The following is a 22,991-nucleotide window of genomic DNA, read 5'->3' on the forward strand; positions in this document are numbered from 1 at the left end:
AGATGCTGCCAGACCTGCTAAGTTTCTCCAACAATTTCTGATTTCCAAAGCAGGTTCTGATTTGTGGGTGGCGATTGGTAGGGGATGTTCTATCAGTACGTAGGCATTCTAGTACCGACCATACCTTTATCCACCCTCCCCCCTAGTCTGTTAAAACAGGAAACTGATGTCTTTTCCCCCAATTCCTTGCTTTTGCAAGGCTTTTTGTTTTGTTTCCGTTAGCGCGAGTACAGAAGTTTTGCAAATCGTTTCCGGAACTATACGTTTTGGGTGGGGAGATCGAATCAGATTAACTTGTTTTGCAGATGACGGTCTACATCCCACACCAGTTCCACAGTCGTTTAACCCGAACAGAAGATTTTCGTAAATGCATTTTGCCCCACAGTCCGTCCCAATGAGAGCTCCCCTCCGCTTTCGCAGGTCACTTTCTGCAAACGCAGGTTCTCGCTCATGTATCCACCGGGCGGAAACGAACACTGTGCCGCTGCGGACGGAGAGGTTTTAGTTGGTTTCAGGGTCGGGGGAGTGTTCGGATGAACATTCTGTGGGTCCACAATCACTGAGAGACTTCTCGCTGACTGGCAGCATGGATCACCAGCTGGAAGGTGAATTGGCAAGTGAAGGGCGTTGAGTGATGTCGGCTGTAGAGGCTGTTTGCATTGTGAGAGTTTTCGGGAAGTGGTTAAGATCACAGAATTGTTACGATGCAGTGCAATGTCTACTCCGGAGGTGGATTTGCCAGGACCTCCGAAGTTAAAAAGCAAAAGAACAGAACTTCAGTTCTGAAAATTTGAAGGTGACTGCTACTCACGAGGTTTTAAAATCCACCCTGCCACCTCCTGTGTTTCGATACTGGGAGCAGCCCTGAGTTCCGTGATAAATTTAGAGTATTGGCTCCACTGGCTGCGTGTTTAGTTTGTTAGCTCATTGAGATCAGATTACACACTCAGGAAAACGAAACCGTGTTTTCATCTATAATCTAAATAACCTTACTTTACATTTGACCATTAGTTGAGTGTATTTTTTTCGTAAATGTGGAAAAATATACACATATATATGTCAGTTGTAAATTGATTAGGATTGACCTGCAAATGCCACAGGTTTTGCTTGCACCGTTAGAGTTTTGACAGTGAATACAATGTCCTATTTTGGATGATAAAACCGTCTCATTAGGCAAGGCAGTGTCAGTCAGACTTTCCTTTCCAGACTCTATTCCATTCTTCCAGGTTCTCCATCATATCTGTTCTGATGGTACAAGCTTCTAAAAGAGGTCCTCCAAAATGTCGTTCTCCTTCAACCAAGATTCCCCACCCTGTTGACAAGGTCCTCAGTTGTGTCGGACCCATCTCCGTCACTTTGGCCCTCATCTCTTCTTTCCTTCCCACAAGTAGGGTGCCCCCGTCCTGACTTATCACCACCAGCATCCATATCCAAAGGATCATTAGCAATAATTTCTGCCACTGCCAGATGCGTATTCCCCTCTCCTCCCTTGAAAAGCCTTCCACAGGGACTGTTCTCTCTGGGACATCTTTATTCGCTCCTCATCTACTCCCAACACCCTCTCATACCCCCACAGTACCTTCCCATACAATCGCAGAAGGTGCAACACCTGCCAGTTTTTCTCCCCTCCCCTAGCTTATCTCTCCACACTTCAGGCTCTCTGCCTTTATTCCTGATGAAGGGCTTTTGCCCAAAATGTTGTTTTCGCTGCTTCTTGGATGCTGCCTGAACTGCTGTGCTCTTCCAGCACCACTGATCCAGAACCTGCCAGTTTATATCCTCCTCACTGTCCAAAGTCCCAGATACACCTACCAGGTGAAACAGCAATTTACCTGCAGTTCTTTCAACCTAGTCTACTGCGTTCGCTGCTCACAATGTAGTCTGGTCTACATTGGGGAGACAAAACACAGACTGGGTGACTGCTCTGCAGAACACCTACATGCTGTCTACAAAAAATGAGCCTGAGCTTCCTGCCGCCTGACACTTCAACACAACACTGTGTTCCCTGGTCAGCATTTGTTTCAGGCTTGCTGCAGTGCTCCAGCAAAGCTCAGTGCAACTTCGAAGAACAGCCCCACGTGGGCACGGTGGCCCAGTGGTTAGCACTGCTGCCTCACAGCACCAGGGACCCGGGTTCAATTCCCGCCTCGGGCGACTGTGTGGAGTTTGCACGTTCTCCCCGTGTCTGCGTGGGTTTCCTCCGGGTGCTCCGGTTTCCTCCCACAGTCACAAAGATGTGCGGGTCAGGTGAATTGGCTATGCTAAATTGCCCGTAGTGTTAGGTAAGGGGTAAATGTAGGGGTTTGGGTGGGTTGCGCTTCGGCGGGTTGGTGTGGACTTGTTGGGCCAAAGGGCCTGTTTCCACACTGTAAGTAATCTAATTTTCCACCTGGGGATGCTGCAGCGTTCAGGACTCAATATCAAGTTCAATAACTTTAGGGCCTTAGCACCTTCCCCCATGCCCTTACCTCAGCCCCCATACACCAGACATGGGCTGCTACCCCAAACAACCCACTGTCATCCACTAATGTTCCCCAACCCTAATTGCCCAGACAGCATTAAAGTCAATCACATTGCTGTGGGGCTGGATTCATGTGTATACCAAACCAGATAAGACGGTAGTTTTTATCCCTATGGAATATTTATGAACCAGATGGGTTTTTACAACAATCAACAATGGTTGCTATTCTGCCAGCTCCCTTTCCCAAATTTTTCCTGAATTCAAATTTCACTGTTGGCTAGTCTAGTGACACTACCGTGACACCATTGCCTCCCTATAATTGTGCATGTGGATGAAAAGTGTTTTGCGCGTTTGAACTTTTATGTGTTTTGGCTAATTTCTGATATGATACTTTTTACTTGGTCTGAATGCTGATTGGTCTTTATTCCATCACTCTAGTTGGCTCAGAAAAGAAACCTGAACAGAGATCTCAGATGCTGGAAGGTAATGAGAAAAACCTGAAGCAGCAGGCAAAGTCGGATAATCAAAGTGAAACTAGTGAGGAAAATGAAAGTAAAAGTGGAGAGAAAACAGATGATGTTTTTTGTGAAATAAGTCCTGTGTTTGACAACAGAGGTTTGCCTTTTATGTCGACCTCATCTTTAGGCAAAAGCTATCAGATATAGGTAATACTGTTCCCTTAACAAACACAATGCATTCTGCCCAGCAGAAGAATGAGGGCATGGAATGTACTCTGAAACCTCTGTCCATTTTATTAAAGGGCTGACAGTTTGGAGCAAACCTCTCCCCTGCTCTCTGCCCACACTTCCCCCAACCTGTTGTATTAATAAAGAGTTTATTATATTTTCCTAGAGAGTGTTAAACATAGTTTATCTTAAAACTTTTGATTTGATCCAGCAGAACTGCTCATGATTCATGTAGGAATGTGAATTTTACAATTAGAAGACTATTTGGCCAATTGAGTCTGTGTAGGCTCTTCAAAACATGATGACTTAATGTGCTTCTCAAGCTTTTCCCCATACCCTTGTACATTGTTTCTCTCTAAATAATAATTTAATGCCCTCAATAGTGCATCAAGTTTACCTCTGCATTGCAGTGCATCCCAGACCCAAACCACTCAATGTGTGAATGAGTTTTTTTTCATATCGTATTTGTTTCTTTCATGAAATATTTTAAATCTGTGTCTTCTAGTTCTTAACACTTTTATGAGTAAAGATAGTTTCTTCCAGTCTGCTCCATTTATTTTGAAATATTTGATCAGATTTCCTGTTAGCCTCCCTCTCTCCAAGGAGAATAATCGTAAACTCTTCCAACCTATCCTAATAACTGGAGTCTCTCAGTCCTGGACCTATTCTTGAAAGTCTCATCGGTACTCTCTTCAAAGGGATCACATCCTTCTTGTAGGTTGGCACCCAGAATGGTAACATAATACTCCATTTGAGGTCTAACAACTGTCTTGTGCAAGTTAAGCATAATAGCCTTGCTCTTGATCTCTATGCCCCTGTTAATAAAGCCCAGAGTAATATTCGTTTCCTAAACTGCTCGATCTGCCATGAACAGGTGCAGAAAATAATCAAGAAAGCTGATACAATGCTGGCCTTTATTTCTAGAGGACTGGAGTATAAGGATGCAGAAGTAATGCTGCAATTATACAAACCCAAGTTAGAGTCCATTTGGAATACGGTGAGCAAATCCGGGGTCAAACCTTAGGAAGGATATATTGGCCTTGGATAAACAATTTACCCTGGTTGGGGATTCTAGAATTATGGGCTTAGTCTGAGAATTAGTGTCAGACTGTTGAACTGAGATGTAAGGCAGCATTTCTGTACACACAGGATGATAGATGTTGGGAACTCTCTTCCAGAGATGGCAGTGGGTGCTAGATCTGTTGAAAACTACTTAAGTCTCATAATTAAAGTTGTGAAGCAATGGTATTAAATAGAGTAGAGTAGCTCTTATTTGTCATTTCTACCATATACAGCTGATACAGTAAAAATGAGACAGCGTTGCTCCAGTACTGAGGGTGATAAATTGACAGCACATGGCATAAAGTGCATAAGAAGTGCAAAATACACAAGTTACAGTGTAACAGAAGAATAATGAATGATAGACATTTTTCAAGCAGCTATATGAAAGAATTTCAGATGGGAAAGAGTCCAGTTATACTGTGTTAAGGAGCCTGATGGCTTGGGGGAAGAAATTGTTGCACAGTCTGACTGTGAGAAACCGTATGTTTTGGTATCTTCTGCCAGATGGCAGGAGGAAGAAGAGTTTGAGTGAGGGGTGTGTGGTGTCTTCCACAATGCACTTAGCCTTTCGGATGCAGCGTGTGAAATAAATGTCTGTAATGGAGGGAAGAGAGACCCTGGTGATCTCAGCTGTACTCACCATCCATTGTAGGGTCTTATGATCCGAGACGGTTCAACTTCCGAACCCTCTGTAGAATGCAGTGAAGATGGGGGGTGGGAGTTGGGCTTTCCCCAGCCTGCGCAGAAAGTAGAGATGCTGCTGGGCTTTCTTGGATATAGAGCTGGTGTTGAGGATCCAAGTGAGATTCTCTGCCAGGTATTTGCCAAGAAATTATGATCTCCACAGGGGAACCGTCGATGTCCAGCAGAAAGTGGTCACTCTGTGCCGTCCTGAAGTCAACAACTATCTCTTTCGTGTTGTCCACATTCAGAGACAGGTTGTTTTTTTTTACAATTATTTTTACATTAATATTAAACTTATTGCATTACTGTTTGATTTGAAGCAAAATAGCTAAACATTCTTTTCCCAACTTTTCAAAATGGAAGATAATTTTAAATAAATACAATGTAGTGCAGTTTTTTCAGCAAATATTTATTACACTCCTGCTTATTTTGTGCAGGTGTGAGACACAGTGAGAGACACAAGCTGTACATATCTTTATTCAATTTCCACCACCAGAAAGAAAGGAAACACTCAAGTGGCCAGTGACAAGCAGTGCCCTTCACATCAAAGGGCAATGCTGTGTGATCAAACAGTGAAGGGGAGGGCAGGGATTATATCAAAATAGCGTTGGAGGGGGAAATAATGCACTCCACTCCCTGCGGCGCCCACCTCTCCCTGAACAACTCCAGAGTGTTGGTGGACACCACGTTCTCCTTCTCCAAGGACCCCCGGGCTCGAACGCAACCGCGGAAGAGGGGCAGGTAGTCGGCCCTAACGACCCCCTCCACGGCCCGCTGCCTGGACCTGTTTATGACCAGTTTATGGCCCAGGAGCAGACCCACGAGGAGGTCTTCAGACCTGCCCTCCCTCTTCCGTACCGGGTGCCCGAAGATCAGGAGCGTGGGACTGAAGTGCAACCAAAAGCAAAGGAGGAGGTTTTTAAGAAAATCAAAAAGGGAGTGCAAATTCCCACACCTAATATACACGTGGTCCACGGACTCCACAGCACCACAGAACAAGCAGTTGGGCTGGAGTCCGTGAACCACCGCAATCTGCGGTTGCAGGGGACTGCTGCATGCAGCACCCTCCACCCTAGATCCCCGAGAGAAAGGGGGAGGACTCCTGCGTAGAGAGCTCTCCACTGGGGATCCCCACCGCCGGTGGCAAATGGGTATGCCAAGGCATGTCCAGACGGTGGATGAGGGAGAAGAGGTGGATGGTGTGCAGCAGCAGTCGATACAGGGCCCACCTTTTAACGTTCTTAAAAGGGACAAAATTAAAATTCCGGAGGCGGCTCAGGTTTGGGGCACAGACTCCCGCGGGAAGTATGGGACCTTGGGGCCAATGTGAAATTCTGTGGGGGTGGGGTGAGCGCGGATGGGATCCCACCGCACACCTGAGCATCCTCCAACTGGTGCATTACGTCGGATCCGAGCACCGCCGTTTTAAGGCGTCGGATGGCGGTGGCCACGTAAAGACAGGTTGTTAGCTGCTGCACCTCGCCTCTGTATGCTGACTCGTCATTCCTGCTGATGAGACCCATTACAGTCGTATCATGAGTGAACTTGATGATGTGATTTGACCTGTGCATTGCTGCACAGTCATGTGTCAGCTGCGTGAACAGTAGTGAACTGAGCACAGAGTCCTGAGGTGGCTCCCCTGCTCAGTGTGATGGTGTTGGAGATGCTGATCCCGATCCGGACTGATTTGAGTTCTTCGCGTCAGAAAGTCCAGGATCCAGTTACACAGGGAGGTATTTAGACCCAGCAGACTCAGCTCTCCAATCATATGCTGAGGAACGATGGTGTTAAATGCAGAATTGAAGTCTATGAACAGTAGTCTGACGGAGGTGTCGTTCTTCTCCAGGTGGGTAAGGGCCAGATGGAAGGTGGTGGAAATGGCATAATCTGTTGAGCGGTTGGGTCAATACGTGAACTGCAGGGTGTTTAGTGAGGGGAGCAGCAAGGTCTTAATATGCCTCACCACAAGCCTCTTGAAGCACTTCATGATGATGGGCATAAGCATAGCAGGGCGGTAATCACTGAGACAGGCTGCTGAAGATGTCTTCAGCATGGGGACGATGGTAGCGGTCTTGAAGTGCATTGGAACTATGGTGCAGCTCAAGGAGATGTTGAAGATGTCTGTGAGAACATCCGTTAGTACACCAGAGCATTCTCTGAACACTCTGCCTGGGATGTTATTTGGTCCAGCAGGCTTACGTGGGTTGACTCTGCATAGGGTTTTCCTCAGATCGGCCGTGGTAAGACACAGCACCTGGTCATTGGCGGGTGGGGGCGGACTTCCTCGCTGCCACATCATTTCTTGCCTCAAACCGTGCATAAAAGTTGTTCAACTCATTCAGGTGGGAGGCATCACCTGCACAAGTGATGCTGTTCTGTAGTTGGTGATGGCCTGGATGTCCTTCCACATGCTCGGCATATCCTGAAAGTGGCTGTGTTTTCTCTGTGCATGTGCATGCTTTGCCTCTTTGATGGTCTGGGTCAGGTTGGCCCTCGCTGTTGTTACGGCCACCTTGTCATCTGCTCTGAAGGTGCAATCATGGGTTCTCAGCTGCACACACACCTTAGAGGTCATCCACGCCTTTTGGTTGTGGTGAGAAGGGATGGTCTTGGATACAGCGACGGCATCAATACACTTGCTAATGTAGCAAATCACCAAATGCTGTGTACTCCTCTAAGTTGATGGAATTGCCATCGGTTGTGGCCTCTCTGAACACACGCCAGTCAGTGTGCTTAAAACAGTCTTGAAGAGCAAAAATGGCTCTTACCAGCCAGGTTTTCACATGTTTCCAAACCAATTTGAAGAGTTATAGACTAAAGGCAGGTACATGGATTCAGGTCACAGATCAGCCATTATCTCATTAAATGGCAGAAGAAATTTGAGGAACTGAATAACAAGTTCCTGTTCCTGTGGTCTGATGTTCTTGCTGTCCTGCCATGTTTGAGGTTCTGTGCACATTTACACCCAGGTACCTCTACTCCTGCGCTACCTTTAGAATTGTACCTCTTATATTTTGTGTCCATATTCTTGCTACAGTAATGCATCAGTTCACATGTCTCTAAATTGAAGCCCATCTGCCACCCATCCACCCACTCCACCAACTTCTTTATGACCTTTTGATATTCTACACTGTCCTCCTCACAGTTTACAACATTTTGTATAAGCTTCAAACTTTGAGTTTCTTGAACCAGCAGTCCAGCAATAATCCACTAGACCATTACTTCCCCATTTTAAATTAATATTTTAAAAAAATAGCCTATTTTTCTAAACAACTTATTCAGAATTGTTATTACACACCTCTGGAGTAGATGGGTCTTGAACCTGAGCTTCCCTGTCCAGGGATAAGGACATTACTACTCCACCATAAGAGGGCTGCAAACTTTGAAACTGCCCCCTGCACAGCAAGATCTAGATCATCAATGTCTGTCAGGCAAAACAAGATCTGCAACACCAACCTCTAGGAAAATCCACTACAAACCTTCTTCCAGACAATATATCTCCATTGACCATCATTCAGTTTCTGATTACTTAGCCAGTTTTTCATCCATATTGCTACTGTCCCTTTTATTCCATGAGCTATAATGTTGCATGGTATTGATTTGACCAATGTACACTACCAACAGCATTACCCTGACTGACTGTTACCAGGACCTCATTAAAAGACTCCAGCAAGTTGGTTCAACATGATTTCCCTTTTGTGTACTGGTTCTTCCAAACCAACCACTATAATCCATGTGGTTACAAATTCTATCCTACACAATTATTTCTAGATGCTTTCGCACCATTGCCACAAAACTGGCTGGTCTATAACTGCTGGGCTTATCCTTAAAACCTTTTCTGAACAAAGTTTAAAAATCACACAACACCAGGTTGTGGTCCAACAGGTTTAATTGGAAGCACACTAGCTTTTGGAGCATCGCTCCTTCATCAGGTGACAGTGGAGGGCTCAATCCTAACACACAGAATTTATAGCAAACATTTACAGTGTGATGTAACTGAAATTATACATTGAAAATTGATTGTTAAGTCTTTCATCTGTTTGAATACCATGATAGTTTCACTTCTTTCACGTGTAAATCACAAAACTTTTTTTTAAAAAGTTGCATTCTCAGGTTAGCTGTTAACAATAGTGATAGCTAGACAATATCTTGAAGGTGTTAGCCCCCTGTGTTCTCTGTCTATGACCTAATGTTTAGATTGATTCTAATCTAAAAAGTGAGATAACAGTGTTTTACATAAATTCATGCAGTTTTTGAGCAAAGTACAATGTAACCCTGCAAGTACAAATTCACCCCACAAAATATATGTGTCTTTGTCTGTCTGTGTGTATGTGTAGTGAGTGTAGAGTGTCTTAAGTCTGTGAGGGGGTGCGTGTGGGAGTGTGTGTGTCTGTAAGGGTGTGTGGGTGTCTGTGTGTAAAGGAGTGCGTGTATGTGTGTAGGAGTATCTTTGTGTGTGTATAGCGCAATGGTGGTCACCTATAATGTGACATGAACCCAAGGTCGTGGTTGAGGCCCTCCCTATGGGTACCAAACTTAGCAATCAGCCTCTGCTCAGCCACATACCGCTGCTGCCTGTCCCGAAGTTCGCCTTGGAAGATGGTCACCCCAAGGTCCGAGGTTGAATGTCCTGGACCACTGAAGTGTTCCCCAATTGGGAGGGAACACTCCTGTCTGTTGATTGTTGTGCGGTGTCCATTCATCCGTTGTCGTAGCCTTTGCTCGGTTTCCCCAATGTACCATGCCTCAGGGCATCCTTCCCTGCAACGTATAAAATAGACCACGTTGGCTGAGTCACATGAGTACCTGCCATGTATAAGGTGGGAGGTGTCTCTACACATAATGGTCGTATCTATGTCCACACTCTGACACGTCTTGCAGTGCCTACCGTGACACACTCACTACACACACATACACTTTCTCACACTCTCAACTCCCAACCCAGACAGACAGACACACACAAAGATCCACATGCACACATATATTTTGTGGAGTGAATTTGTACTTGCAAGGTTGCATTATACTTTGCTCAAAAAGTGCATACATTCATGTAGAACAGTGAGCTCAAAAACTGCATGAATTCATGTAAATCTCTGTTATATCACCTTTTAGACTAGAATCAATCTAAACATCTTGGCATAGATAGAGAACACAGGGGTAAAAACAATGACTGCAGATGCTGGAAACCAGATTCTGGATTAGTGGTGCTGGAAGAGCACAGCAGTTCAGGCAGCATCCAATAATCGCTGCTCCTTGGATGCTGCCTGAACTGCTGTGCTCTTCCAGCACCACTAATCCAGAGAACACAGGGGGCTAGCACCTTCAACATATTGTCTAGCTATCACCATTGTTAACAGCTAACCTGAGAATGCAACTTTTTTAAAAAAAGGTTTTGTGGTTTACACATGAAAGAAGTGAAACTATCACTATATTCAAACAGATGAAAGACTTAACAATCAATTTTTCAATGTATAATTTCAGTTATATCACACTGTAATTGATTGCTATAAATTCTGTGTGGTAGGATTGAGCCCTCCACTATCACCTGATGAAGGAGCGACGCTCTGAAAGCTAGTGTGCTTCCAATTAAACCTGTTGGACTATAACCTGGTGTTGTGTGATTTTTTAACTTTGTACACCCCAGTCCAACACTGACATCTCCAAATCTTTTCTGAACAAGGGTGTGATGTTTGTAATTGTCTATTCTTCTGGCACCACACCTGAACCTAGGGAAGACTGATGTCCAAATGTCTTCCACAATTCTTGGATATACTTCTTGTGGTCTTATCTGGTCCCTGTATCTTGTAAATCTTCAGTAGTGCTATCTTTTCGCCACTTCTTATCAATTTTGAACCCCTCTACTGACAGAGTTCCCTCTTCTGTCACTATGACCTGGGTAGCATCTATCTCCTTGGTAAATGTAGATTAGTGAGTATGAGGAAAAGGAGTGAGCAGACAGTATTGAGAAACTTCAGTCTCAATACCTGTTGGAACCAGATGTCTTACAAGATAAAAGTAGAAATTGCTGAAAAAGCTCAGTAGGTCTGGGAACATCTGTGGAAAAAAATCAAAGTTAATGTTTCGGGTGGAGAAATCCGTCCTCAGAGATTTTACATGGTCACATGTTATGATCACATTCTGACTTTGTTATTTCAGGGTCTCTGGGTACTTAAGATGCTTGCAATAGATTTATGTTCTGTTGAATGATGAATCCAATTAAGCGATGTTCATTCGGAAAATCTTGCATGGTGGCTCGGGGGTTAGCACTGCTGCCTCACAGCCATGGGGAGCCTGGGTCAATTCCAACCTTGGGCAACTGTCTGTGTGGATTTGCACATTCTCCCTGTTCAGTGTGGATTTCTGTCAGGTGCTCCGGTTTCCTCCCACAGTCCAAAGATGTGCAGTTTAGGTGGATTGACTGTTAAATTGTCCTTAGTGTCCCGGGATGTGCAGGCTAAGTGGATTAGCTATGGTAAATGTGGGGATAGGACAGGGGAATGGGATGCTCTTCAGAGGATCAGTGCAGATTTAATGGGCAAAATGGTGTCTTTCTGCACTGTAGGGGTTCTGTTTTGTATTTTAATTAGCTATACAATACAATCGTCATGTTATGAGATTGTGAGAAGCCAGTTGTTCTGAAGTCTCGGTCATCTTCCAAAAAAAATTAGTTAAAGATGTAAGAGTGCAGCAATTACTACCTAACCTGTTTTTTATTTTGCTAACATTGCTGCTGTATGTATGGTTCACAACTTAACTTGCTGGAAAATGTTGGATATTGACTGGTTGGTACAGAACTCCAAATCATCACTCAATTAATGCTTTCAAGTGGGCGGCACGGTGGCACAGTGGTTAGCACTGCTGCCTCACAGCGCCAGAGACCTGGGTTCAATTCACGCCTCAGGCGACTGTGTGGAGTTTGCACGTTCTCCCCGTGTCTGCGTGGGTTTCCTCCAGGTGCTCCGGTTTCCTCCCACAATCACAAAGATGTGCGGATCAGGTGAATTGACCATGCTAAAATTGCCTGTAGTGTTAGGTAAGGGGTAAATGTAGGGGTATGGGTGGGTTGTGCTTCAGCAGGTCGGTGTGGACTTGTTGGGCCGAAGGGCATGTTTCACACTGTAAGCAATCTAATCTAAGTCTGTTGTTGCAGCTCAACATACATTGGCATTGTTGAAATATTCTATCCCTCTCACATTAAAAACATTGTTCCCTACAGGATAATTACTGAGAGACTGAACGTATTTGCCGAGCTCATGGTGGTCAGAACCTTATATGCTATTATCAGAACCACTCTTTGATCACAGTCTGTAGACACTTCCTGCAATACATTAGATGGTATTAGATGGACCATCCATCAGACTTGATTCCAATCTGTCATCTTTCTTTCCAAGACTTATTTTGTAATTATGGATGCAAAGTGTTTTGTGATTCAGAAAGAAGGTTTTTTATGATTAAGAGTCTTTAATTTTTAATAAGACTTTGACTAAATTCTGATGAGATACTTTTGCTTGGTCTGAAAGCTGACTGTTGTTCACTCCATCACTTTTAGTTGTCTCAGAACATAAACCTGAACAGAGATCTCAGGAGCAGAATGGTGATGAGAACAACCTGCAGCAGAAGACCAAGTTGGATAGTCAGTGTGATACTGGTGAGGAAAAGCAAGTTGAAAATGCAGAGAAAATGCTGGTGATGTTTTTGACAAACAAATTTCTGATTCCAACAGTGTGGATATGACATTTAGGTTGCACTCAACTTTGGGCAAAGCAGTCAGATACACATGATACATTCTCTATTTCATTACCAGATGCCATGGACTCTGCCCAGAAGAATAAGGGCACAGAATGTACTATTGCGACATTTGTGTGTGTCCTTAAAAATTTAATAAGTACTACTTTAGTATTATTAAACTTCTTTTAGTGCTCTGTGCCTGTGTTGATTAAGCCCAGAGTATTCTATGCTCTCTCTACCTGTCCTGTCAATGTTCAATGATCTGTGTCCATAGTTCCGTCTTCTGTCAGCATGGCCTGGGTGACATCCAACTCCTTGGTAAAGACAAATAGCAAAGTATTCATTTAATACCTCAGCCACACCCTTTGCTCCATTTTTTGATTTGAATTGGCTCTATTCCACATTTTAATACTGTAATAGAACCATTTTGGATTATCCTAGAATTTGGCTTCTAGTGTTTTCTCATTATTCCTCTTTGCTTTTTTTATACTCCTGTTCACTCCCCTCTGAATTTTTAAAATTTATTTTTGTTGTCAACTTTATTTTATAAATGACACCTGTCATAGGCACACTTTATCTTCTTTCTCTTAATTTCTATCTCCTCTGTTATCCAGGAAATTCTGGAATTGTTTTTGTCCTCCCCTTTGCATTTGAAGGATCATGCCCTGATTGTTAGTCGAACCTTCTCCTCTTAAGACATAGTTTATTTTTGAAATCCATGTATTCACCTCTTACCTTTTGTTCCAGTCTATCTGGCCCAGTCTATTTGCTCCGTTGAAATCAGCTTTCTATAATCAATTCTTCTTACTTTGGATTGATCATTGTCATTCTCCTCCATCATGCTAAACCTTCCAGTACAATGATTACTGTCTCCTAAATGCTGTCCCTACTGACATTTTATGCACTTGGTCCATCTAATTTTTGACAACCACGTCCAACAGTGAATCTCAACTTTTTTGACAGCGTACTGTTGTAGGGAATTCTCAAGAATACAATCTAGGAAGGCTTGCCACTTGCTATTCCTTACATTACCACTATACTACAAGTCTATGTTTGGGTAATTGACATTCCTCATTGTAACTAGTTTATAATGTTAGCATCTCTCTGATTTCCCTCCATATTTGTTTCTGTACATCCTTCCCACTGGTTGATGGTCAGAAAATTCCATTAAACAATTTAGTTGCATCCTTTTTGCTCCTTAACTTTAACCAAATTGATTTCATCGGTGAACCCTTTGGGACTTACTACTTACTTACAGTGTGGAAACAGGCCCTTTGGCCCAACAAGTCCACACCGACCCTCCGAAGAGCAACCCACCCAGACCCATTCCCTACATTTACCCCTTCACCTAACACTATGGGCAATTTAGCATGGCCAGTTCACCTGCACATTTTTGGACTGTGGGAGCAAACCGGAGCACCTGGAAGAAACCCACACAGACACAGGGAGAATGTGCAAACTCCACACAGACAGTTGGCTGAGGCGGGAAATGAACCCGGATCTCTGGCACAGTGAGGTAGCAGTGCTAACCATTGTGCCACGACATCTGCAATGATTTCCTTAATCATTTCTACAAACCCTCTTCCTTTCCTTCATTTTCTGGGCACCTTATACTCAGAATATTTAACACTCAGTGCTACCCTTCTTTAAAGCAGGTCACTGTTTTTGCCACAACATACTTCTACATGTCAACTTGTGCCTCTAACTCCCCAGTCTTTTTAATTATACTCCATGCAGTGACGTGCATGCACAGGAATGCTGATGAAGACTTTATTACTTTCTCCCTTACTACAACTTTACCTATTAAATTACTCTGTCAGTACTGTCTGTCTTTCCAAGTATATTGTGTTCTCTGGTATTATCCTCTGTATTCTCTCTCAGTTCACAGACCCTTGGCACGTAAGTTTAAAGCCCTGCCAACAGGACGAGCAAAAGGTCCCACAAGGACCTCAGTCTCACCTCTGTTGAGTTGCAAAGCATCCTGCTCCTACAGGTACCATCTTCCTCAATGGCTGGCACAATATCCAAGGAATTAAAATCCCTCAGACCTGGACCATGTTTCCACCCATACAATCATCTGCCTTTTTCTTATATTTCTGTTCTCATTTGCACATGGCAAGAGGATTGGGGGTAATCGGGAGAAGGCATCATTTGAAGTCCTGCTCGGTAATTTTCTACCTAATTGCTGAAATCTGATTGCAGGATCACAATCTCTTCCTGCATAGGTCACTGATGCCATTATGGAACGTTATCTTTGGATGTTCATCCTCTCCCAGAAAATGCTTGAAGCCACTCTATGACATTCTTGACCTTGGAGACATTACATGGGTTTAGTGGTTAGCACGGCTGCCTCGCAGCGTCAGGGACCCGGGTTTGATTCCAGCCTCAGGCGACTGTCTGCGTGGAGTTTGTACATTCTCCCCATGTCAGCATGGGTTCCTCTTACAGTCCAAAGATGTGCAAGTCAGGTGAATTGGCCATGCTAAATTGCCCATTGTGCTAAGTGCATTAGTAGAGAGTAGGGAAATGGGTTACTCTTTGGAGGGTTGGTGAGGACTTGTTGGGCCAAAGGGCTCATTCTGTATTGTCGGGATTCTAATCTAATCAAATCCTTGAGTTTTATATACAGCCACAGTGGTGTCTATCTGTCCTTGACTAATGCCAAATGACATTGCTATTTGTGTCTTCTTCCTGGTGTCACATACATGACTGTGACTGCAGTCTTTTGAAGAACCATGCCTTTACCAGTTTACAAAACAGAAAACCAATTTGTGGGCTGACCCCAGAGGACTGTTGCAGTCGGATTGCATTCCAATCTGTCATCTACCTTTTCCAGAACCTATATTGTGATTATTGGTGCATATATTCTGTGTTTGAGAATAAAATATTTTACTGTAAAGAGTCTGATTTTTTATGAGACTTGGCTAATTTCTGATGATATTCATTGCTTGGTCTGAATGCTTATTGTTCTTCGCTCCATCACTTTTAGTTGTCTCAGAACACCAACCTGAACAGAGATCTCAGGTGCAGCAAGGTGATGAGAACAACCTGCAGCAGCAGGCCAAGTTGGATAATCGAAGTGTCACTGGTGAGGGAAAGCAAGGTAAAAAATGTAGAAAAAATATGGATGATGTTTTTGAGAAATAATTCCTGTGTCTGACATTTAGGCATTCATCTTTAGGCACAGCAGTCAGATACACATGAACTCTGTTCCTTCACCAGATACCATGGGCTCTGCGCAGAAGAAGGAGGGCACGGAATGTACTTTGAGACATTTGCAATCTCCAAAATGGAGACAGGATGAACAATTAATTGTGGAAGAAGAGGAAAATCAAGTTGAAAATAGTGAGTCCATGCAGCTTAGAAGTTGAGCAATATCAGTTGTTTTTATAAGAGATTGAAGGCCATTTAGATTCACATTTTGCATACTGTGTTTTCTGTACATTTTGTTTCTGGTACACATATCATTTCCCCTTTCCAGTATAGGAAGGCAAGGACAGCTTACATGGAAATCTCTCCAAATGTTATTCTAAAGCTGACATTTTAGCCGAACAAGCAGTATGCCGTTATCTTCTGTTCCAAATCATGCCTGCATCCTCAGGTTACCAAACAAGCAAAGATTTCAGTGGTGTGTGGTTAATCCACAAATTTATTAATAAGTAACATGCAGAAGTGTTCTTATGTCACATGGATTTGTATAATCTCATTAATATGTTCAGGGATGCGGGTGGGGAAAATGTGGGGTTGAAAATAACATTGGGATGCGATACGAATGTAAAAGTGTGGTGGTATGGCAGAAGGTCATCCAAGGATCCTGAGTGGCATTATAACATAGAAAAAACAGATGAAAAGTATTCAATATCTCAGCTATTATCCTTGCCTGCATGGATAATTTCCATTGCTTTTTTTCCAAAACAGCCCTAATTCTCCTTTTACTACACTCTTACTCTGCCTATCAAAGCCAGTATGATTACCCTTGAAGTTGGCCACCAATCTTTCTCATCGTGGTGAGAATCTTTAACATTCAGTACCTGCTGTCATCAGAACCACTTTTTGACCACAGCCTGTACACACTTTCAGCGATACATTGTTTGATGGACTGTCTGTCAGATTAGATTCCAATTTGTCATCATTCTTTTCCAGAAACTATTTTGTGATTATGGATGTAAAGTATTCTGTGTTTCATAACTATAAAGAATCTTTAACCTTTGAGTGTTTTGATAATTTCTGATCAGATACTTTTTGCTTGGTCTAATTGCTGATTGTTCTTCACTACCTCACTTCTGTTTGTCACAGGACTCAGACCTGAACAGAGATCTGATGTACTCGAAGATAATGAGCCAAACCTACAGCAGCAGGCCAAGTTGGATAATCAAAGTGACACTGATGAGGAAAATCAAGGTTACAGTCATCAGAAAATGCAATGGTGTTTTTGAGAAATAATTCCTGTGTTCGACAGTGTGGAATTACATTGATTTTGTTTTTACGCCAAAGCCATCACATATATGTGATACACCCTTTCTGTTCCCTCACCTGCCTAGGAGAACACTATGGGCTTGGAATATACTCTGATACATTTGTCCATTTAATTTAAAGGTGGACAGATTGGCGCAAACGTCACTCCTAGTCTTGAGCCAGACTCATTTCAACCCCTCACATAACTAAAGAGATGTTCACATTTTCCGAAACAGTATTAATCATACAAGTTACAGAACAACCTCGATTATCCTAACGAGACGGGTGGGGAGTATTTTGTTTAGATAGCTGATTGTTCGCATAACATTTTTATGGCGCACTTGAGATCTTGTTCTAATAATCCGAAATTTGGATAACCGTGTTTGTTCTTTATCTGAAAGCTTTCAATATGATCCAGTTTAACCAGTCGTGATTCATAAAAGGATGCAAATATTATGTTTGGAAGGAGACTGTTTGTCTGTATAGGTTCTCTAAATCAGTGTTATGAGTCTGTGTGATTCTTGTGATTTTCATATCCTTGCTTATTGGCTCTATTTAAATAATCATTTAATACCCTCTTCAATGCCTCAATTGTACCTGCCTCCACCACACTTCCACTGCAGAATATTTCCAGACCCAAACCACCCAGTAAATGCTTTAAGCCACTCTATGACATCCTTGACCTTGGGAGGCAACATTACATCCTCGAGTCATATCTACATCCATAGAAATGTCTACCTGTTCCCTAACTAATGCCAAATAATATTGCTCTGACTTCTTTCTTCTACCTGGTCTCACATATATGACTGTGATTACAATCTTTTGAAGAACCATGCCTTTACCAGCTTCCAAACCAGGAAACCAATTTGTGGGCTGGACCCCAGAGGACTGTTGCTGTCAAGTTGCATTCCAATCTGTCTTCTGTCTTTTCCAGAAGTTATCTTGTGATTATTGGTGCAAAGTATTCTCTGTTTCAGAATAAAAGCTTTTACTATGAAGAGTCTTTGTTTTTTTCAATGACATTTTGGCTAATTTCTGATGGTATTTTTTTGCTTGGTCTGAATGTTGATTGTTGTTTATTCCATCTCTTTTAGTTGTCTCAGAACACAGACCTGAACAGAGATCTCAGGGGCAGAATGGTGATGAGAACAACCTACAGCAGAAGACCAAGTTGGATAGTCAATGTGACACTGGTGAGGAAAAGCAAGTTAAAAATGCACAGAAAATGCTGGTGATGCTTTTGAGAAGTAATTCCTGTGTCCAACATTTAGGCATTTAACTTAGACACAGCAGTCAGATAGACTCTCTGTTCCTTCACCAGAGGCTATGGACTCTGCCCAGCAGAAGAAAGAGGGTGCGCAATGTACTCTGAGACATTTGCAATCTCCAAAGTGGAGGTAAAACAATTACATGAGGAAGAAGAGAAAAATAAAGTTGAAAATAGTGAGTTCATGCAGATTAGTGTTTGAGCAATATTCATTATTTTGTACAAGAAATTGAAGGTCATTAAGATTTACATTTTGCCTGCGGTGTCTTCTGTGCATACTTTGTTCTGGATACAGGAACAATTTTGTATCGTGAGTCCGCATTTGTTTCTTTTGCAAACAATTTAAATATGTTCCCTCTTGTCCACTTCCTCCCTGTCCACTTATAATTTTGAAGACTGGATCAGATCGCCTGTTAACTTTCTCCTCTCCAAGATTTGCCTTTGAGGGAACATGCCTTGATTGTATTCGAACCTTCTCCTCTTAAGACGTTGTTTATTTTTGAAGTCCATGTATTCACCTCTTACCTTTTGTTCCAGTCTATCTGGCCCAGTCTATTTGCTCCTTGAAATCAGCTCTCTACAATCAATTCTTCTTACTTTGGATTGATCATTATTATTCTCCTCCATTATGCTAAACCTTCCAGTACAATGATTACTGTCTCCTAAATGCTGCTTCCACTGACATTTGATGTACTTGGACCATCACAGTTGTGAAAAGCATGTCCAACAGTGAATCCCAACTTTTTTGACAGCATACTGCTGTAGCGAATTCTCACAAATACCATCTAGGAAGACTTCCAATTGCTACTCCTTACATGACTACTACACTGTTCCTTGGATGCTGCCTGACCTGTTGCGCTTTTCCAGCAACACATTTTCAGCCATGACTCCTATACTACAAGTCTATTTTGGGTAATTGACGTTCCCCATTGAGCTTAGTCTGTAATGTTGGCATCTCTCTGTGATTTCCCTCTAGATTTGTTTATCTACATGCTTCCCTCTGGTTGCTGGTCAGTAAATTACATTAAACAGTTTAGTTACATCCTTTTTGCTCTTTAACCTTAATCAAATTGATGTAATCAGTGAATCCTTTGGACATCTTCTTTCTTTAGCTCTGCAATGATTTCTTTAACCATTCTACCAACCCTCCTTCTTTTCTTAATTTTCTAGACACTTTGTACATAGAAATATTTAACCTTTCCTTAAAGCAGGTCTCTGTTTTTGCCACAACATACTTCTACATAATAATTTGCACCTGTAACTCCCCAGTCTTTTTATTATACTCCATGAAATGAAACACTTGCACAGGAACGCTGATCAAGACTTTATTACTTTCTCTCGTACTACGACTTGACATATTAACTTATTCTATTCTATGCCAGTGCTTTGTATATTGTATTCCCTGGCATTCTCCTCCATATTCTCTCTCAGTTCACAGACCCTTTGCATGTTAGTTTAAAGCTTTGCCAATAGCATTAGCACAAGGCTCCAACAGGACCTTAGTCCCAGCTCTGTTTAGCTGCAGTGCATCCAGCTTCTACAGGTGCCATCTTCCCCAGAGGCACTCAGAAAATCCAAGGAATTTACATCCCTTGCACCTGGACCATATTTCCACCCATATATTTATTTGTCTTATTCTCACATTTCAGTAATAATTTGAAGTTGGCATGGGGGAGTAATTGAGAGAAGACGTTATTTGAAGTCCTGCTTGGTCATTTTCTACTTAGCTACTTAAATTCCGATTGCAGGATCACAATCTCTTCCTGCATAGGTCACTGGTACCATTGTGAAACATGACCTTTGAATGTTCGTCCGCTCCCAGAAAATGCTTTAAGCCACTCTATGACATCCTTGACCCTGGAAGGCAACATTACATCCTCGGATCATATAAACTTCCACAGAAGTGTCTGTACCTAACTAATGCTGAATAATACTCCTATTTGTGTCTTCTTCCTGGTGTCACATACATGACTGTGACTGCAGTCTTTTGAAGAACCATGCCTTTACCAGCTTCTAAAACAGAAAACCAATTTGTGGGCTGGACCCCAGAGGACTGTAGCTGTCGGACTGCATTCCAATCTGTCATCTATCTTTTCCAGAACTTATCTTGTGATTATTGGTGCAAAGTATTCTCTGTTTCAGAACAAAAGTTTTTACTATGAAGAATTTATGATTTTTTTTAATGACATTTTGGCTAATTTCTGATGGTATTTTTTGCTGAATGTTGATTGTTGTTTATTCCATCTCTTTTAGTTGTCTCAGAACACAGACCTGAACAGAGATCTCAAGAGCAGGATGGTGATGAGAACAACCTACAGCAGAAGACCAAGTTGGATAGTCAGTGTGGTACTGGTGAGGAAAAGCAAGTTAAAAATGCACAGAAATGCTGGTGATGTTTTTGTGATTATTGGTTCAAAGTGTTCTGTGTTTCAGAATAAAAATTTTGACTGTGAAGAGTCTTTAACTTTTTTATAAGATTTTGGCTAATTTCTGATGATCCTCTTTGCTTGCTCTGAACGCTTATTGTTCTTCACTCCATCACTCTTAGTTATCTCGGAACACAGATTTGAACAGAGATCTCAGGGGCAGGAAGGTGATGAGGACAACCTGCTGCAGCAGGCCATGTTGGATAATCAAAGCATCATTGGTGAGGAAATACAAGGTAAAAATGTAGAGTAAATGCTGGTGATGTTTTTGCGAAATAATTCCTGTGTCATTTAGGCATTCAACTTTAGGCACAGCAGTCAGACACACGGTGAACTCTCTGTTCCTTCACCAGATGCCATGGACTCTGCCCAGCTGCAGAAAGAGGGCACGGAATGTACTCTGAGACATTTGCAGTCTCCAATATGCAGACAGGATGAACAATTAAATGAGGAAGAAGAGGAAATTCATGTCGAAAATAGTGAGTCCATGTAGATTAGTGTTTGAGCGGTATCCATTATTTTGTACAAGAGGTTGAAGGTCATTTAGATTCCCTTTTCGCTTGAGGAGTCTCTGTACACACTCTGTTCCTGGTTCACGAATCATTTCCTGTTCCCAGTATAGGAAGGCAAGGGCAGCTTACATGGAAATCTCTCCAAATGTCATTCTAAAGCTGACATTTTAGCCGAACAAGCAGTATGTCGTTACCTTCTGTTCCAAATCATGCCTGCATCCTCAGGTTACCAAACAAACAAAGATTTCAGTGGTGTGTGGTTAATCCACAAATTTGTTAATAAGTAACATGCAGAAGTGTTCTTATGTCACATTGATTTGTATAATCTCATTAATATGTTCAGGGATGCGGGTTGGGCAAAATGTGGGGTTGAAAATAATATTGGGAAGCAATATGAATGTAAAAGTGTGGTGGTATGGCAGAAGGTCATTCAAGGATCCTGAGTGGCATTATAACATAGAAAAAACAGATGAAAAGTATTCAATATCTCAGCTATTATCCTTGCCTGCATGGATAATTTCCATTGCTTTTTTTCCAAAACAGCCCTAATTCTCCTTTTACTACACTCTTACTCTGCCTATCAAAGCCAGTATGATTACCCTTGAAGTTGGCCACCAATCTTTCTCATCGTGGTGAGAATCTTTAACACTTAGTACCTGCTGTCATCAGAACCACTTTTTGATCACAGCCTGTACACACTTTCAGCGATACATTGTTTGATGGACTGTCTGTCAGATTAGATTCCAATTTGTCATCATTCTTTTCCAGAACATATTTTGTGATTATGGATGTAAAGTATTCTGTGTTTCATAACTATAAAGAATCTTTAATCTTTGAGTGTTTTGATAATTTCTGATCAGATACTTTTTGCTTGGTCTAATTGCTGATTGTTCTTCACTACCTCACTTCTGTTTGTCACAGGACTCAGACCTGAACAGAGATCTGATGTACTCGAAGATAATGAGCCGAAACTACAGCAGCAGGCCAAGTTGGATAATCAAAGTGACACTGATGAGGAAAATCAAGGTTACAGTCATCAGAAAATGCAATGGTGTTTTTGAGAAATAATTCCTGTGTTCGACAGTGTGGAATTACATTGATTTTGTTTTTACGCCAAAGCCATCACATATATGTGATACACCCTTTCTGTTCCCTCACCTGCCTAGGAGAACACTATGGGCTTGGAATATACTCTGATACATTTGTCCATTTAATTTAAAGGTGGACAGATTGGCGCAAACGTCACTCCTAGTCTTGAGCCAGACTCATTTCAACCCCTCACATAACTAAAGAGATGTTCACATTTTCTGAGACAGTATTAATCATACAAGTTACAGAACAACCTCGATTATCCTAACGAGACGGGTGGGGAGTATTTTGTTTAGATAGCTGATTGTTCGCGTAACATTTTTATGGCACACTTGAGATCTTGTTCTAATAATCCGAAATTTGGATAACCGTGTTTGTTCTTTATCTGAAAGCTTTCAATATGATCCAGTTTAACCAGTCGTGATTCATAAAAGGATGCAAATATTATGTTTGGAAGGAGACTGTTTGTCTGTATAGGTTCTCTAAATCAGTGTTATGAGTCTGTGTGATTCTTGTGATTTTCATATCCTTGCTTATTGGCTCTATTTAAATAATCATTTAATACCCTCTTCAATGCCTCAATTGTACCTGCCTCCACCACACTTCCACTGCAGAATATTT

General features: G+C 42.2%; 1 protein-coding gene across 8 annotated transcripts in view; it reads left to right on the forward strand.

The window, feature by feature from the left end:
• The first annotated feature begins 209 nt into the window (after nucleotides 1-209).
• Nucleotides 210-22,991, forward strand: part of LOC132818954 (torsin-1A-interacting protein 2-like) — a 41,692-nt gene continuing 18,910 nt past the window's right edge. The window contains exons 1-11 of one of the 8 annotated variants that reach the window (XM_060830112.1): nucleotides 210-605; nucleotides 2,900-2,944; nucleotides 12,443-12,541; nucleotides 15,611-15,724; nucleotides 15,844-15,966; nucleotides 16,918-17,022; nucleotides 18,171-18,269; nucleotides 20,597-20,695; nucleotides 20,892-21,005; nucleotides 21,123-21,248; nucleotides 22,203-22,307. In XM_060830112.1, the coding sequence (XP_060686095.1) occupies nucleotides 587-605; nucleotides 2,900-2,944; nucleotides 12,443-12,541; nucleotides 15,611-15,724; nucleotides 15,844-15,966; nucleotides 16,918-17,022; nucleotides 18,171-18,269; nucleotides 20,597-20,695; nucleotides 20,892-21,005; nucleotides 21,123-21,248; nucleotides 22,203-22,307 (1,048 nt within the window). In that variant the 5' untranslated portion in view covers nucleotides 210-586. Of the gene's footprint in view, nucleotides 797-2,899; nucleotides 2,945-12,442; nucleotides 12,542-15,610; nucleotides 15,725-15,843; nucleotides 15,967-16,917; nucleotides 17,023-18,170; nucleotides 18,270-20,596; nucleotides 20,696-20,891; nucleotides 21,006-21,122; nucleotides 21,249-22,202; nucleotides 22,308-22,991 lie in introns of all 8 variants that reach the window. The other 7 variants (XM_060830111.1, XM_060830114.1, XM_060830110.1 and 4 more) reach the window with 7 other exon arrangements.

The sequence above is a fragment of the Hemiscyllium ocellatum genome, chromosome 9 (genome assembly GCF_020745735.1).
Source record: "Hemiscyllium ocellatum isolate sHemOce1 chromosome 9, sHemOce1.pat.X.cur, whole genome shotgun sequence".
Classification (NCBI taxonomy): Eukaryota; Metazoa; Chordata; class Chondrichthyes; order Orectolobiformes; family Hemiscylliidae; genus Hemiscyllium; species Hemiscyllium ocellatum.